Source organism: Brachycentrus maculatus, unplaced genomic scaffold (assembly GCF_059751285.1).
Source record: "Brachycentrus maculatus isolate JH-2025_06_01 unplaced genomic scaffold, ASM5975128v1 h1tg000294l, whole genome shotgun sequence".
Taxonomy (NCBI): Eukaryota; Metazoa; Arthropoda; class Insecta; order Trichoptera; family Brachycentridae; genus Brachycentrus; species Brachycentrus maculatus.
In genome coordinates, this window is record NW_028281045.1 from 89,681 (window position 1) to 110,130 (window position 20,450).

A 20,450-nucleotide genomic window follows, 5' to 3' on the forward strand; every position below is an offset into this window, starting at 1 on the left:
TACTCAGGATCAATTAATCAAGATGTATAAAACTTGTGTCCGATCCATCATGACGTATGGAATCGAAAGTAGAGCGGACACCGCTGCCACAAAAAACGCGCTTAGAGTGTCAGAAATGAAGACTCTAAGAAGTATAACAGGCAAGAGTCTTCGAGATAGAATCAGAAATGCCAGGATCAGGGAAATATGTGAGATTGAAGATGTCGTTAAGTGGGGAGAAAGGAACCATCCAGACTTCCCCCACATCCCACTGTTCGGCCAACCCCATGGTAGACGACTCCCGGGCAGACCACCAAAGAGATGGGTCGATAGCTGGGAATCGACGTCGCAGGAGGCTAATTCCTCTTAAAAACAGGCCGCAAGGCCTATAATAATAAGAAGAAGAAGAAGAAGAATTACTCAGACTGGAATCGAATGATTATACGTTCTTGATTCGTCCAGAATTGTCCTAATTGTTAATTTTTTTTTCAGACCTTCTGCGTGGTGTCGAAGCGGTTTCGGAAGAACTACATCCATCGCTTCACGGCCACCAGCTCGTTCTTCTGGTGGTCGCCTTGGTCCCCCATGAGGAGGGCCTGCATCTACCTCTGCACCAACCAGCTATTCGACTACGTCGTCATGGCCACCATCTTGCTCAACTGCGTGTTTCTCGCCATGACTGAGACCATCGAGGAGGCAGAGTAAGTACATACACTTCCGTGTTATTAATACTAAAAATCCCTTACTGTAAATCCAGACTCGCGCTAGTAGGTACGTTTTTTTAACACATTTTTTTCATAGCTTCAAAACTTCTCAAAGTTTCATAAGGATCATACTGTATTATGATAGAAATTCATTTTATAGTTTTGATTCAATTAAAAAAATATATATACATGAACAGCATTTTTTTGAAATTAAATAATATTTGTTTTCTAAATATTATTACTCCATTATTTACTTGTAATATCCATCACATTTTTCCAGTAGTTTTTACTAAAACTTACTAAGATAAAATGTATATCTACTAAGAACGTGACTTTTACATATTTATATATGTTAATATATGTATATATATATATATATATATATATAATATATATATATATATATATATATATATATATATATATATATATATATATATATATATATATATATATATATATATATATATATATATATATAAATATATATATTTATATTTACATTTATTTATATTATATCAGGTAAATTGTTATTTCTTAATAATGAAAAAAATAATCAAACACTTTTTTCTAACCAGTTTCGACAAATGCCTTGTCGTCTTCCACAGGTAATAAAAAAGTATAAATAAGTGGTTTAAAACAATGTTACCATATAATAAATTTTCTTAAAACATCAGCGGAAAATATGAACAAAAATATTTTATTAGTTTTAATCACTTTGTACTATCGTATCTTATCGTATCGTATTTTATGGTATCGTAGATGTTGCAAAGACTTAATGTTTTCTACAATATAAAAATGAAGTCTGTTTTTCACTTATTTTCAAGGCGAAAAATACATAAAACTATATCCTAGATCTTTCTTACAACAAATCCATACCTACATTTATATGTAACCACACACAGAGGATTAGGTTTTTTAGTTGTATGTTGTACAATTTTTATGTTTTTAGAGACCTCACCATTACCTGAAGGTTTTGATTAAAAAATAAATAGAGTATCATCTACAACATTTTGAGTATGTCTAAATACTTGTTCACAAATCTGGATTATCTCCAATTATTGCAGTATTTTTCATATTATTTTTTTGTTTTTTGACATCTCATCTTTGATGAAGAAGAATTTGGAAGTCTGGGCATTTACGGGGCATTTTCAGGGCGTTTTTCACGTGTGTGATTATAATCCAGGGTTCGGACCTCACATTCTAATAAAAGAGTTTCTGCTCAATAAAAAGCTTCTTTTCATCTCACCAATAGATGTCTCTCGTGAAGTTCTAGTGATTCAAAAACAGTGTTTCAAAATGGATTCATATATATATATATATATATATATATATATATATATATATATATATATATATATATATATATATATATATATATATATATATATATATATATATATATATATATATATATATATATATATATATATATATATATACATATAGAACTTCCGAGAGTTTGAGTAGTGTGGTTGTCAATAATGGGTAGAATTGGTGAATGTTACACGTGTGTAAAGTGATCACTTAAACCAGCTTATGACGGTAGTCAGCCCCGTAAATGCCCAGACTTCCATATTCTTCTTCATCTTTGATGAGATGTCAAAAAAATAATAACACTCAAAATGTTGTAAAACTAACTAACCATCACTCCGCTTACTGAAGGGGTGGGCAGTCTTTTGTTTTTCTATAAAAACGAATTGTTTCATTTAATACCTACTCGCGTTGCTAAATACTGTTAAATTACCGGCTGTCAATGGTTATGGTGGTATGAGGGCGCATTATTGTAGAGATGGAACGATAAAGCACGTAATTAGCTAGTTTCGTTTGCTCGCGAGCCTCTGCTGACAGCGACGGCAGGACGTGGTACGCCATTATCAGGTTCAGTTTGAATAATTGCCTATAAATTTACGTTTGATCCGCTACGCTGTCGGAATTTATTGCGATAAGCAAACAGCGCCCCAAATACGGAAAATATTGCGAATCTTTGAATCATTTGCTAGGAATCTAAATCCCTATATTTTTTCATAGTTTAATTTGACTATTTCTTGCCTAGAATTTTCAATTGTGAATTACATTAAATTAATAATAATAAAATAATTAACCCTATTATTTCAATAATTCAAACCCTCATCCACACCCGATGGTACATAGGGAACTGCATTATATAAACGCAGTATTATCTTGATCGTAAACATATGAAGGAAATGTGATCAGCCCTCCGCTTCAGGTACCAGTCCAGGGTAATATTGAATAAATATTACAGTGAAAAAATCACTTTTAATTATTTGACCCCCCTGGGAATATATATATATATATATATATATATATATATATATATATATATATATATATATATATATATATATATATATATATATATATATATATATATATATATATATATATATATATATATATATATATATATATATATATATATATATATATATATATATATATATATATATATATATATATATATATATATATATATATATATATATATATATATATATATATATATATATATATATATATATATATATATATATATATATATATATATATACATATATATATATATATATATATAAATATATATATATATAAATATATATTTATATATATATATATATATATATATATATATATATATATATATATATATATATAAATATATATTTATATATATAAATATATATATTTATATATATATATATATATATATATATAAATATTTATAAATATATATATATATATATATATATATATATATATATATATATATATATATATATATATATATATATATAGATATATATATATATATATATATATATATATATATATATATATATATATTATATGTATATTTGAACGAATAAATATTAACATTAATCCATAAGTATTAAAGCGTAGAAAAAAAACATAAATACACTCCGACCATTAATTGTTATTAGTGATATAAAAAACCCTGATAACCATGAAAGCATTCTAAATCTACCCTTGTTCATTTCAAACCATTTTGCATAACTAAAACATGTTGCTTAAAAGGCTGAATTGCGTTTTTCTAACGGTTTTAGGAATTTTCCTAAGATATTTTACATGAATTTTAATGTGAAAATTCTATACCGCTACAGTTTGCACGGATAACTTGTAAAATTCGGAAAAATCATTATCTCATCCCTACGGACAGTATCCCATGGGGGGCGAGCATTTTCCCTGCCTTCGATGAATTTTCGATGAGTCTGAAACGGTATCGGAGGTAAAGTATTGTAGGTTTCCAGGATTTCTGAATTTCATTATTCGAGGATTTGTAATTTTATTGTGAGGGAAACATTTTTACGATGGATTAAAATCAGTGATAGTATTTCGCAATGGAGAATTTCATTTTGAAATTTTACTTTCAAATAATTCAATACAATTATTTTATTACAATTCTTCTTGATCACATTTTGTTTTTTCTTGTTAAAACCATATTTAAGATAAAGGATCATTATCAACATTTTGATTATCACATGGAAAGGACTGGATAAATGATTGAAATAGAAATATATGATATCTTAATAATTTTAATTTTGGATAATTTCTGTTCCGCCATTTTCGTAAAACACATATCTAGGGCGCTTTGCTGTGATATTTTATGATTTAGTACTTATTATTGGATGAAATAATAATGAGATTAAAAATACAGGTCCGATCAGGTCGTAGAGCCATCAAAAGGACAAATTTTAAAAAGATATTGACAAAAATAATTCATATTTTAAGCAATACTTTAAAAACACATAATTTTTAGGAAAAATACTTTAATGAAGATTTATTAAAAAAGAATAACATTGTGAGCGTGTTCGAATCTGGTTATCCTGCACTTGGGAGCAGATTTTAAGATCTTGCATTTACCCATACAGGGTTTCTACTAAATAGAAACTTTTTAAACCCTACATAGATGTCTCTTGCAAACTCATGTATACAGCGTCATGGCATTAATTATATTCTTTAATGTGTAGAATGGTGAGTATTGTACATGTGTAAAGTGATCACTTTACCAGCTAAAGATGGGTCACAAGTCCTGTAAATAACTAGACTTCTAAATTTTTCTTCATCTGTGTTGAAATGTCAAAAAAATATTTTAAAAATATTTTTTTGCAAAGCTGGTTAACACTCTGATAGGACAACACTCGCTAAATTGTACACTACATTATCTTCATCGTCTTTATTAAAATGTTGACAAAAATCTAGTTCTTTCCACTTGCATCAAGTATACCTGTGTTTGGTGACCGATTTCAGCTTAAAAAAACTGAAAATATTTCAGACGGCTTATTCATAAAACGAACGAATGTTTTCATTCAGAGTCGTCCATTGTGTTCCAGGGTTCCATTCAGCCAATATTTGAATAATGTTCATACTGTATGACTTACGAACCCTTTAGCACTGCCAACATCCGTGGACAAAAGTCCCTTAAAAACTTTCGGTGTCATGCTCCCGCCCAAACCACCTGTAATGTTTAATCATACATAGTACACATATTGTAATGGTAAAAAAATTTTACTCAGGAGTGAACCCTTGTACATATTTTTTTAAACAAGGCTCCGCTTGAAGGTAGGGAGGTTGAAAATCCTTGTTAATTTTTTTTATCTTGAAAACGTTTTTAGTCCTGGCTCTTTACTTTTTTTTAACCCGTTTCAGATTATGATGAAATATTATATTTTTTTCAGATGTTCAGAAAAGAAATATGTATACTTTTAATGTGATATAATTATTATAATCAAATTTATATACCAACCAAATTCATTCATTGATTTTTCAGGTCTGGACTTCAATTACTATTAAGATTTTTACATTTTTCTTTAAAATACTACATTTATGTGCGAGTAAATCCAAAATATTGGTTTTAAGTATATTTTTTTCTCTTTTATATTTAATTTCTACTTCAATAAATATTTTTTTTTTCGAAATTTTCATTGATATCTTGGCAAAGATAAAGAAATCTTGGGAATATGGACGTCTTGACATATGTAGGTCTGACATTAGCTGGTTAAAGTAATCACTTTATGTATACATTGTGTTAAATTGAAGTTCTATCGGTGATTGAAAACTGCATATGAAAATTGTAGATGGTATATAAAAGAAATAATATTGTTTAACCGAGAGATAGTATTTAACTTTTTAAATATATTAGTATTTTGAAAATTTTTCACTACAAATCTTTATTTAACCCCTTGCAAGTGAAGTCTAATAGGAAACCCGGAGCTTTTATATTAGATGCGGAAATGTAGGAAGCTTTCAATGTTAATACTCGTATTCTTCAATTGAAAATATCAACAGCTTTTGTCGAGTACAACTTCGTGAGCGATATCTATGGTTTAAAATAGGCTTCATGAAATACACGTATGTAAGATTTTGAAATAAATGTATGTAAGATCTGAACAATTTTTAAACGTACTAGGATACGTGTGAAAATACTTTTTGAATCGTGTTTTTCAATATCCACATTTTGTAAATATGCATAAATATAAATATATAGTAGACATATTAGTTTATTACCGAATTCTAGATTTCTGCTTCATTTTGATGAATTCTCTGTCCTACACTGATGGATATAGGCCTCTTCCCCTTTTTTCGATTTCCTCTGGTCGGTTTCTGCTTGCAGCCAGTTTCTACCCTTTACAGTGACTATATCGTTGGACCATATCTTTTGGGGTTTTCTGACACCTCTTTTGTTCTTCCAAGGACTCCATCGTAAAAATTTTAGGGTCCAAGTGGGGTCTTGTCTTGCAATATGTCCTGCCTTTTGAGTTTTGCCACTAAATGTAGACGATACCAAATGTTCACCTTGACATACTTGTAGAAATAATATTATTGAATCTCCCCTTTTTTCGGGTTTACTAATACCAAAAAATTATTTTAAAAATATTTTTCTGATAACATTTTGAGTTTGTCCAAATACTTGTTCACAAAATCTGGATTATCTTCAATTACAGGAGTTATTTTCATATTATTTTTTGATATCTTATCAATATATGTCTCTAATGAAGTTCTAGTGATTCAAGAACTATGTTTCAAAATTGGTTCATATATATATATATATACGTAGAACTTCCAAGAATTTGAGTAGTGTGTTTGTCAATACTGGGTAGAATTGGTGAATGTTACATGTGCGTAAAGTGATTACCACCTCTTTAACCAGCCTACGACGGTTGTCAGCCATGTAAATGCCAAGACTTCCATATTCTTCTTCATCTTTGATGAGATGTTAAAAAATAATATAAAAAATAATGTCAAAATACGTAACCCTGTGTAATAAGAGATCAATTCAATGATATAATAACAACTGGAACATTGATGATCGGATATCCAATGATAACGGTAACTGGTAATAATTAATGCAAGAATTGGAAAGTACTTATCGATGAAGCTAAAGAATAAATTATCGCGTAATTTAAAACGAGTTAATGGTATTATCCTCTTATTTTAATTTGAACGCGATATTTCACCAAAAACTTAAGGGAGTTTTTTAAGCGATATCTTTAAATTTCTCGAGCTTATCGTCTTTTAATAGGCAGTAAAAGCATTTTCTCAGCTGAGGTTATATTTAAACATCTGAAGTAATTTCAACATCAGTAAAATTATAATTAAAACTATAAAAATAAAGCTAACAGCGGGCACTTAAAATACGGTTTATCGCATTTTAGTTTGTTTGTACTATTTCGTTTTTAATTAAAGTCCTTTTTAGTAATTTATTCTTAAAAAATAGATTTTTAATATAATGCAATAACGCTTTGTTGAGATCTGTATCTGTAATGGCGTTATTTGAGTATATTCCTTAAATTAATTGATATTTCAATTTTCGTGAAATTCAGTAATTGATAAGGAATTTTATGTAAGGTTAGTATCGAAAAAAAACAAGCTTAGTCCTTTTTTGGAGAGGAACCGCGTAACTGGTATAAAGATATGTTAAATGTGGAAATGTCTATCAAAATAATTTAATTGGAATATTTTCTTTGTCTATGTAAGTTTATATAAAATAAATAAATAAACATTCTTAATAATCTCCGTTTTATGAGATTTAAGTTTTGTGCAGACCCTTTTTTGGTGGAACTGCATTTTTTAAAATAAAACAACAACTTTATAATGATTAAAGAAAACACTTCATTTTTTACCACTTGAGTTTTATTATAGACTACATGTTTCAGAAGTTAAACTTCCATCATTCAGATCTGTATAATAACTAAAATATAAAATTGTTCTATGAATAAGGAGAGGGGAAAGTAAGGGGAAGGGGTTAGTCAAGGGTTTGAAAACAAAGGAATAATGGAAAGCAATGGTGAAGAATTTTGAAACAATATATTATTTAATAAATTATTATTAGAATACAAGTTTTTTTGGATTTCTAAATTTTAGAGATAATTCATAATTTGGCCTTTATATGGAACAAGGTGTAATAATTATAATTTATGAGAGTGAAATGAGTGATTAGTATCTATTATGTGATTTGCAAATTCCGAAAAATAATTACTAACAAGACCGCTATGATGTTCTTTAATTCTAATCTTTAAATTTCTCGCAGTTTGGCCAATATATTTTTTATCACAATCTCCACACGAAATTTCATAAACACCACTTTTTTGTAATAAATTGATTTTAGATTGTGAGTTATCGAGGATTTTATGTAAATTATTATTTGTATAATATGCAGGTTGGATATGGGAGGGTAAGATTTTCGAAATATTTTAAGTTATTGAACCCGTATATAAAATTTTTCGCCAAGATTTATTTTTGATTGAATCATTATTAGGAGCTGAATATTTGTATTTTTTGGTAAAATTATTTTTAATTTTATTTTTAACATTTTATCTATTAGCGCGCTATTATACCCGTTGTTTTTTGCTATTAGTTTAATTGTGTTTAATTCCCGATTATAATTTGAGTTACTGAGGGGGATATTAATAAGTGTATTTAATAATGAATGGAAACTGGCCATTTTATGTGAAATGGGATGAATGGAATCAGCTGGAATGACTGTGTCAGTGTGTGTTGGTTTACGATATATACTAAAATCTAATTTATTATTTATAACTTTAATCGATAAATCAAGAAAATTTAGGGTATTATCGTCATTTTTTTCCATAGTAAATTTAATATTATAATAATAACATTAATTTAATATTATTATTAATCATTGTAACATGTCTTACCACAAAGTTAATGCCGAAACAATAAATAAAAAACAACTTTATATGTTTACCCTTTTTTACATATGTTTTTTCTACAGGTCAAATAAAATAAAAGTAGAAAAAATTATTTCGTTGTTTTATTACGTCTAGTAATAATTCTTTATTACGTTTTAGTTTACCTTTACGGTTTCAAAGGCACGTTGTCCTTCACATTATTTGTTATCTGTCTTACTCAAAATAGTCTCATAAAAAATCTCATACACATCTTAGTTACAAATTGAATACTTCGCTTAAATTGGTTATTAAAATAACTCTCAGCTGTGCTTTCAATTACATTTGTAAGAAAGTGTTGTAAATTTGGTTCATGTAAGGGCTACCAAGATATCAATATTTTAAGGAAAATTAAAGGTCAATATGTTTGTACAACCATTTTAAAAAATATGTATTTTCATATTATTTTTTGACATCTCATCAAAGATGAAGAAGAATATGGAAGTCTGGGCATTTACGGGGCTGACAACCGTCATAGGCTGGTTTAAGTGATCATTTTACACACGTGTAACGTTCACCAATTCTACCGATTTTTGACAACCACACTTTCCAAATTCTTAGAAGTTCTATATATATGAACCAATGCCCAGAAATAAATGGGTAAATGCCCAGACTTCCATATTTGATGAGATGTCAAAAATCATATGAAAATAACTCCTATAATTGGAGATAATCCAGATTTTGTGAACAAGTATTTGGACATACTCAAAACGTTATATGTATTTTCCTTACAATGATTAAAGAAAATACTTGTTTTTTACCACTTGAGTTTTATTAAAGACTACATGTTTCAGAAGTTAAACTTCCATCATTCAGGTCTGTATAATAACTGTATAATGAGTTATTATACAGACCTGAATGATGGAAGTTTAACTTCTGAAACATGTAGTCTTTAATAAAACTCAAGTGGTAAAAAACAAGTGTTTTCTTTAATCATTGTACATAACATGTCTTACCACAAAGTTAATGCCGAAACAATAAATAAAATGTATTTTTCTTTGGTCATTCATAATTCTGGTGAAAGTATCATCAGATTAAATATATCTAGGATTTCGTTTACTTAAAATATAAAAATTACCATGGGCCCATTATTTTACCGTCTAAGCTATTTTAATTAATTATTGCAGTTTAATTGATATGAATCCTTTGTCACCAATTGACGTAAATTATGTTTTTTTTTAAGTTTTACTCAGTAAATTTAAAACTTCAAAACTTTTTCTTAAAATCCATGCAGTGTTTCGATGCATTCTACCGTATATAATTATGGATATATTTTATTTTAATAAATAAAAATAAGTAACAGTTCCCACCGCCTCTTCAACCTTCAACGATCTAAAGACACATATTTAGACTAAGATTCATATACGGTGTTTGAAAATGATGGGGAATGCATCGAAACACGTCTCATAATGATTTTAAGAAAAACTGGTATTTGCTTAGTAAAAGATTAATTAAAAATAATTTATAATAAAAATAGCTAGTTTATACTTAGTTTCGTTATATAATGACTTTATAAGTATCAAAATAGATTTTAAGAAGTTGTGGTATTTACCAAGTAAACATGAAATTAAAAATTAATCAATATTACCGCAATCAATAAATGAAATTTAAGAGAAATGTATTAAATTTGCATCACGCAATTTATGGTCTTAGTCTGCGTACAAAGTTTTGTTGCCTAAAATAAAAACAACACAGTAGTTTAACAATTAATATGTTAATTTATTTTAAAAAGTAAGGGTACGATTCCAGGCGTTTGAAAGTCGACCCATTCCAAGAAGAAAAAAAACGTAGAGTTATAAATCTTCCCGTTTTATTCCTTCTTTTACTCTCCCAGTCTTCACCCGTTTCTAACAAAATATTCCTTAATTACTTTTCTTTAAAAATCCTATTCTTGTCCATAGCCCATAATTTAAATCACGAAAATATGAGGGCGTTATTGTAGTAATCGCTTTTTCATTCAGAATTTCATTCATTAGCGGACATTGTTTGCAGTCGGAATTTATTTTAAAAATATTTTTATTCTTGAGCTGAAATATCATTGCTCCAGTGTTTTCATTGTAATTAATTGTGCTGAAAATTAGGAAATTATTTACAATACTTTTGAATATATTATTTTTTGACATCTCATCAAAGATGAAGAAGAATATGGGAAGTCTGGGCATTTACGGGGCTGACGACCATCATAGGCTAGTTTAAGCGATCACTTTACACACGTGTAACATTCACCAATTCAATATTGAAAATTCATATATTGAAAATTATATGGTAAATGTGTGCGTTCAAAAAATATGAGAAGTGTGATTGTCAATCATGGGTAAAATGGTGAACGCTATACGTGTGCGTAGTGATTAAACAAGCCATGGCAGGCTGCAATCTCTGTAAATACCCAGACTTCTTATACAAACACAAATATTTCAATTTCTTATTATTTTTTATTCCTGACTGCACCGTTATTATAAATTATTATCAAGCTGTAGTAGAGTGGGCTCGAACCCAGAAATTTTGAGTAAAAATCAAAGAAGCTTACCATCAGACCACAACCTTACCTTTGTTAACTTAATAATTTAGTATTTTTAATTCGAGTATTTTTAATATTTAAATACTATGTGGTTAGTCATTTTTGCTTTTTTTATTAAAGAGAAATAAATATTTGTGTTTTTATTATTTACACAAATATTTCAATTTCATACTATTTCTGTGAGCCTAAGCGGCCCATTATTAGAAATAGGTATTAAATTGTGGCAGAGTGGGTTCGAGCTGAGAAATTCTGACTTAAGAGTCCGCGACATTAACCACGGGACCACAACCCGACACTTATTATTATTATTTTATTTATTTTACAAAAATATTAATAATGAAAGTGGTAGTGAGGTATAGTATTATTTGCATGTTGTTGTAGTAATTGTCCTGACGAAGAGACGGGAACGTCTCGAAACCCGTAGACAAAATTCTCGGTGAGTGGTTAAATACTAATATTACTTACATTTTCGTAAAAAAAACTGGAATATTTATAAAATCATAGCTCGATTTTCAGACGAATCTATGAAAATAATATTATCTAACCAAACGAACAGATATTTTTATGGGACCGTAAACATGATCTTTAAATGACAGTTATTGACGTTTATTTTAGTGTTTTTGAAGGCCCTGAGGGGTTGGCTCAGTTATGTTTAACCAATAACAAAAGGGTCTTGTGCTATCACATACATATACATTTACAATGTCATGTTCGGAATAACAAGCAGTTCGTGTCTGGAACACAAACATGTTTGATTAGTATGTCAAAATTCTTATTATTTTTCCATGTGCTTTATATTCACAGAGCAAATGTATTTCATGGCTGGAAAAAAATATCTAAAAGGAATCAATAGAAATATTGGGAGATTTTTTTTGTTGATTTTTTTTTATGAACTACCCATATAAATCATTTTTAAGTAATACTTGCTTTTATTCTTTTATTTTAACATGTTATTTTATTTTTATATAAAAAATAAGGAATTATATTGTGGCAACCCACACATCGACTATGGCAACTCAAATCGAGTGAAATAGCGAGCTCCCTACACGAGGCCCGCAACGAACGGAAGCGACCCCGTCACACTTCGTCGCCGCCCGTCCTCAGATCGACACGTACTTCAACTGTTCTCATATTAGAATCACGCGATTATTCTTAAGTATTTTCTTGATTGTAATTTGATAGAACTAAATAAATTTGTGTTAAAAGTAATCCGCTTTCATCTTGCTTCCCTTATGATAAATTAAAGTGGTATTCAACTAGAAACCATAATATATGTAAAAACATTTTTTCTAGTTCTGATTGCTTTTTTGTTTTCGTTTTCAATTCGTTTTTTATTGTTGTTTATTTATTTATTGAACGGATAAAGCCTTTAACATAATACATACTTACAGTATCTAAAATATAAAAATACACTAATGAATACACTAAAAGAGAAACAAAAAGTCTATAACATAAATTAATAATAAAATAACAAATAGGTCACTGGTCACTGTCACACTGGTCACACGTCTCCTTCACACACTATCAGCGAGCAGCGAGAGAGTGAAACACAACGTTTAAATTTATTCATTATAACATGGAGAAGAAATGCTGAGAAAGTACAGACTTCAAGGTGGATAACAATATATTAAATAAGTCTATACTATCAAAAGCATTGGCTAACATGTGAAGCCGCGGAGTCAGAGAGAACATGGCATAGTTTGCATTATGTACAAATACTGCGAATACCATCTTTTTTTAACATTGATCATTCTTTTTTTGAACATTGAACATTGTGCCGTGTCTGTCTGCTGTGCTGGCCGGAGTTGTGGGCGTCTGTATACCGGCCAACGTCGAGTCGGAATCGGATCTAGCTGACTAATTGAACTAAACACTAATCCCTTTCACTGCCTACACTGGGATACTTCTTGAAAATTTGGTGATGGAATAACAATCTTGTATTTATTTAGATTAGCAGTGACAGGTATATTAAAAGCTTTTAAATGTAAATTCACAATAAAATCGGGATACAATTTTATATTGTTTCACATTTTCAATAAATTTCACAACTTAGTTTAAAAAAATATATTCTGTATCACATCTGGGCATGCGGTGGGACAGCTTTCAATGTATGAACATTCATCATTCCACCCATTATTGAAATTTTATTGAAGTTATCGTGTCGGACTGTGGTCCCGTGGTTAGTTTCGCGGACTCAGAGTTTCTCGGTTCGAACCCACTCTACCACAATTTGATACCTATTTCTAATAATTAGCCGCCTAGGTTCACAGAAAAAGTATGAAATTGAAGTATTTTTGTAAACAATAAAAAACACAAAATAAGTCTTTATAAAAAAAATCAACATTTATATTTATTTACAACATTTTGAGTGTGTCCAAATACTTGTTCACAAAATCTGGATTATCTCCAATTACAGGAGTTAGTAAAAAATAATATTTATATTTATGTTTCAATTTAGATCATCTATCATATGTTTTTTCTACGGCACCATCTTTGGTTAAATTAAGTATAATTCTTCCCTTATTGTTTTACATATTATTTTGAATATTTTCCACAAACAAAATTTAAATAGTGTGGTTGTAATGTGACTAGTCGTGAATATTAAATAGTGTTTAAAGAAATCACTTAAACCAGCTTACAACAGGCTTTAAGCCCTGTAAATGCTCACACATCCATATTCTATTTCATGTATACTGAGATATCGATTTTAATAACTTCTAAATGTAGACTAACTCTGTATTTGAGAATGAAAATTTCTTGCGGTGAGAATCAAGCATACATTTAAAGTAAGGGTCTCTGCTGAATAAAACGCTTATTCAAATCAACCATAGATGCTGCCGAGAACTCACATATCAATTAAAGTGACAATTATAGGATATATTATATATATACAAGTTCCAAAAAATTAAGTAGTGTGGTTGTCAATAATGGGTAGAATGGTGAAAGTTACACTTGTATAAAGTAATCACTAAAACCAACCTTTAACGGGTCGTAAACCCTGCAAATACTCAGACTTCCATATTCTTATTCATCTACGTTGAGATACCAATTTTTTTATATAATCATTTATTTAATTCAATGATCAGTCAATTTTCTGCATATTCACAGCTCTATTAAGTACGTGATCTCCTATAAGTGAAACAATGCAACACCTTCTCATACACAAGCATATCCCAGTAAAATGTGTGCAGTACACACCTCGGGTTACAGAGCTAAGGAAAATGTTGCCTGGAAAATGGTAGCGAGTCCCAACAGCTGAGTGGAGTTAATAAATCAGGAGGTTTGCGCGGCGTTTTCCTTTACGTGAATCCTTGCAGTGTACTTTATAATATTCTATATTCAGGGTTATGAAAATAAAACACTTATCAAACAAGTCTTAAGAATAATAATCAAGTTTTCTTTTCAAAACAAAAAAGGTCCTGGAAAGTCGACTCTGTACTATGATTTAAAGATTGGAAGTCAATATTTTAATGAAAATTTCACAGAATTTTTAAACTTCATTTTTAATTCGAGTCCGCGATATGTGCAATGTAATGCTTAATAAAATAGACATCAATAATGTTTCTCTTAAAACGTTTAAGAGAAATGTTCTTGATGTCTATTTGACTATTTGATAATTTGATTAAGAAATGTATGTTTTAATATTATATAGTTACTATAGTTACTTAGTTATAGTTATAGTTTTAGACCGCCTCCGTAGTGTAATGGTCAGCACGCTCGGCTACCGTTCTGGAGGTCCTGGGTTCGATTCCCAGGGGGGGGTCAAATAAATATAAGTGATTTTTTCACTGTAATATTTATTCAATATTACCCTGGACTGGTACCTGAAGCGGAGGGCTGATCACCTTTCCTTCATGTGTAAACGATCAAGATAACACTGCGTTTATATGACGCAGTGCCCTATGCACCATTGGGGTGCGGATAAGGGTTTTATTATTATTATAGTTACTTATGTACATAACAGTTTTTTTTATTTTTAAGTGAAAACCTCTAATTGGATTTTTTTGTTTTATTAAATTTTTATTTTTTATGAATATTCTGTTGGTTTTCTAATAAATAAATAAATGAAACAGTAAACTATAAGCTCGGTGGACAACCCTGCCAGAAAATACAGAGTATATTTGCATGTCCCTAAATAGAAAGTATACTGCCTGGCTCGTGTACTATAGATGTAATCTGCAAAGAGGATTTGCGTATTTATTTTATAAGAGAACAACCCGCCTTCACGGTTCTTGAGCGAATTTCTTATCACACGAAAAGCATTAAAAGCAAACGACGACAAGTCGAGTGAGGCGCTCTCTGCAAATTGGAGAAATAAAACTCATTTTCTAGAGATGGAAATATTGATAAAGATATCGATTTTGCACTGTAATTTTATTTATTATCACCCTGAATTGATACTTGAAGCGCAAGGCTCATCATCTTGTCTTCAAGTTATTGAAAAACCATCACCTCACTTCTCTGCAGGGGTAGGCAGAGAGAATAGAATGCCACACTACTCCGTCTTGGCAAACATTCTTCCTATCTTACACATTCATGCATCTCCTCATACATACCCGCCAATTATTTCTGCTTCTGACCAAACTACTTTCAAGTGTTTGACAAACTTGATCATGCCACGTTTTCCTCAGTCTTCTTCTGCTCCTATTTACAACTAAATTCGACTTAAAATTTATTTTACTGTTTTTTCCTTATTCATTCGATTCCCATGCGCAAACCATCTCAACACACCTTTCTTAATTTTATCGATATTGCCTTTTTTATCTTACATCATTATGACGCACATTTGTCGTATTTCAACTGGATTCAGTCTACTAGATCCTTCTTTGGCGTTCTATTTTGTCAACCTACCCTTGTAGGGAAGCGGTTTTATTGTTAATTAGATAGTTTATTATTATCATTATCCAATGTAACCCTTTCTGTCACAAGAAAAGCTACGATTTTAATTATTATATAAATATAGAAATTATACAAAATATTGCTTTAACCCTCTTCTCCGTCCAGAATCGATGGGGTTAAACGTAATATTACGTTATGTATTTCGCAATCAAAATTGTATCACGGAAACATTGCAATTATGTATGTAAATTTTAATAAAGAGTTTTGTCAAAACATGGGAATGCCGCAGTGAGAAATTTGCGGAAAATAATATGGAATAGAAAACACGTCAATATTCTAGATTTAGTTATTAGTACCTCGGTCACGTGGGGTGGACATTCACGATTATATAAACTCTTTTAAACCCTTTGCTAAATTACATGTCGCTCACTCCTTTCAAGAACGTCATAAATAAAAAATCGTCCATTTTCAGTTGTGCATGTTTTTGGAATGTCCAGAAAATGTACTATATCCCAGCAAAAGAGGCATATTTTAAACTTAATATCTACCCGCTACAGGGCAGAAAGTGTTGTTTTTGCATTTTGAAGAAAATGTATGGTTTAATTATGATTTTTAAACATGCTACATATTTTTCAAATGGAGAAAAAACTTTCAGGTTTTACCTCCATTTGAAAAACAAGTGGCTTAATCTTTATTTTTAATACATTGTATTATCTTTTTAAACTTTAAAAAAGTTCTCCTGAAAAATCAAGTTTTTTGATTTATGACGTTCTTGAAAGGAGCGAGCGATGTAACAAAATATCGAATACTCGACAACACCTTGTGTTTTTTTTTTAAATTACTATGATTATGGAAATTTGTTTTTTTTGTATGAAATTTAATGTATGGAACGCCCAAATAAAGTTTCTGTAAAAGGGGTTTGTTTATATATGATTTGGCGCCCCTACTCTCTTACAACTTGATTCCTAAAATCAAACACAAGTCACTTAAGCTTACAAGAAAATATTTGTGAATAAAATTGTAATTTTTGTGAATATCTAAAAAATACAAATATTTCTAATACATATCGCTCACTCCTTTGAACAACGTCATACTGTATATCAAAAATCGTCGTTTTTCAGTTTTGCACGTTTTCTGAATATCTAGAAAATGTACTATATCCCAGGAAAAGTGGCATATTTTTAACTTCATATTTACCCGCTGCAGGGCAAACAGTGTTGTTTTTGCATTTTGAAGAAAACGTATTGTTTTATTATTTTTTTAAATAAACTAAAAAAAATTGTAATTGAAAAAAAAAACATTCAGGTTTTACTTGAAAAGATCTGTTGCACAGTAAAAATTTCAATAAGTGGCTTGATACCAATTTTAAAAACATTTTATTATATTTTCAAACTTTAAAAACGATCTCCTGAAAAATCAAGTTTTTTTGTTTATGACGTTGTTGAAAGGAGTGAGCAATATGGTAGGTATATTGCGTTTGTTAAAATTTTTGTTTACAAGTTCTGGAATTGTTCCTCTTAGGAGTCATTTATATTAAAATAAAATAAAATGATTTCTCAAACATACATGATGAAAAATATGGTGAAGCGGAGGAAGTCCATATATATTTTTTTTAATTTAAAAAATAAAACAATTTATTTTTTAAACTCACTCACCAGACACAATTTTGTCTGCAGAAACTTACTCCCGGACAGGTTAAAAAATATTACTCAAATCAAAAACTCAAAAATCAAAACTGTATCACGGGCATATTTTTCAATATAAACTTCATCAATGTTACTCATCGATAGTACAAATGATTTTCAAAAGAATGTAATCAAATTATAAATATACATGTTAATCTTTTGATGAAAAAAACACAGAAAAATAATTAATATAAAAATAAATTATATAACCAACAAACAAAGACAATAAATAATTAGTGTAAGTCCCTCTCCAAGCACCAGAGCTAAGTATCTTTATCAGATAGAACTGTGTTATTAATTTTAAATGATTAAAAATTATATTATTTCGAGAAATAAAAATGCTTTGTGTTCTGATCCACTCACATTTTTATTAACTAGTTTCGACAATAACCTGTTGCCCTCTTCAGGGTTTCATTTATTACTAAATATATTTATAAAAAGAAACAGTGTACAAGTTGTTGGGTTTCAAAAGGGTAGGAAGGGGGTAATGGTGTTTTAATGAGGGGTAAGAGCAAGGAAGGGGATAACTCTGTTTAGGTTTGGTTTGATTTTATGGGAAAAATATTAAAAATGGGACTTTGACGAACGTTTATTTGGTTGCTAATTATATTTAATTTTTGTTTAACTGCTATTTTTATTTCTAAAACCTCTAAATTATTAATTTGACTAGTTCTGTTATTACAATGTAAAATTTCTATCCCATCTTTAAAATTGAACGAATGATTATTTGATAAGATGTGGTCCGCGAATTCCGAATAATTGTTATTATTAAGACATCTCTGAATAATAACAATTTTTCTTTAAACCTTATTTTTTTTTAAAAAAATTGTGACCATCTTATGTTTTGAATGAATGTTTCATTGAATGTTTCATTCGTAAATTATTGAAAGAAAAAAAAAGAAGTGCATGTGACGTCACAGTTTTTATGTTTCTCAAACTGCACAGTCGCACACACCCTCTCGCTTTTCGAATCCCTGGAGGCTTTGTGATAATTAAAAACTACTGCACTCGGTTCGGTCTGGCGCAGAAAGTTCTATCGCGTCCTTTTTGTAAAAACCCTAGAACATTATTTTAAATTTCGCTCCCAAAGGATGAAATCACAATTTATTGGTGTGTTGAAATATATCCAAGATTTATCCTTATACTTTGTAAATGCTAGTATAGGAGAGCACTTTTATGTGTCGTAATTGGAAAACACCCGAGCCCGGATAGTTAGAATAAAAAACATTAAAAATTCAATTAAAATTTATGTATTTCATTGATTGATTCGACAGTCACTTTGCGATAATATTTATACATTTTTTATTAAGTTTTACCTAGTAAATACCGCTTTGACTATTTATAGTGGTATTTACCAAGTAAAGCTATAATTAACTAGAAAATTTAGTAGGCAATAAAATATATTATTTATTGATTCCGTATGAAATTTATGTAGTAACGTAATGATTTAAATGGTAAAAATTAAACATTTTGACATCTCAACGTATGTAAATGATGAAAATCTGAGAATTTACAAAGCTTGCAAACAATCATAGGCTTGTTTAAGTGATCACTTTATTACACTTTATACACATTTAACATTTACCATTCTACACATGATTGACAAGCACAGTTCTTATTGTTTTGGATCTCATATATTAATACGATATGATATGATTCATACGTGCGAGTTCGCAGCAGTATCGATGGTTATTTTGAGTAAGCTTTTTTTTTAGGGAAGACTCTTTTCAATGTATGTAAGATCTTTACCAATTTATTTTACATACAGGTAGATGCAATAATACATGGTTTTTTATATTTTTTGAGCTCAAAATTTAACCAGTTTTTTCTTCACGATTTGGGTATGTTGAAATCCTTGTTCACAAATCTAGGTTTTTTCACCTAGGAGTTATTTTTACACTAATGTTTTTATAAAAATGTAAATGTAAAAATGACTACTAATTGGTGAAACCCTCGTTGAAAAAACTAATAGTGAAGACAGATGCTTAAAAATTGATAGGGCAATAATTATGTAGCATAATTTATTTTTTTTGGCTAAAAATTAACTTTTATTAATGGTACCACTATTTGTGTTTAATCTTTTAAAATACGGGTTTTATTTTTTTAAAAAAAACATATTTTGATAGTAAGGATGAAAGGGTTATATTTTAACAGGATTTTTTAATACGAACGTAAGAATCCATTGTGTTATGTTATTTCGTATTTATACCTTAATTTTCGCTATACCAAAATGCACAACCACGAAGTCAAATACAAATTATGCAAAACAGTTGAATGTACTCCACATTTCAATTCAAACAAATGAATTATGTTTAGCATTCTCATATCATACGTTATGTTTTTCCGACAAGATGTGATGTATTGAAACCCGTATCAGAAAACGTATTCTATAGCGAGCAACCCTCCTGGGAAATTTATCAAATAGAGAAATTGCCAAATGTTTGTTTCTATCTTTGATTCAGGAAAAGTCTATAAAACTTGACGAGAAAGTAACCGA

General features: G+C 29.4%; 1 protein-coding gene across 1 annotated transcript in view; it reads left to right on the forward strand.

The window, feature by feature from the left end:
- Positions 1–477: 477 nt before the first annotated feature.
- The window catches only part of NaCP60E (Na channel protein 60E), a 153,353-nt gene continuing 133,380 nt past the window's right edge, over positions 478–20,450 (forward strand). Inside the window, exon 1 of the mRNA XM_088267409.1 lies at positions 478–680. Within this exon, the coding sequence (XP_088123535.1) occupies positions 565–680 (116 nt within the window). The 5' untranslated portion in view covers positions 478–564. The remainder of the gene's footprint in view (positions 681–20,450) is intronic.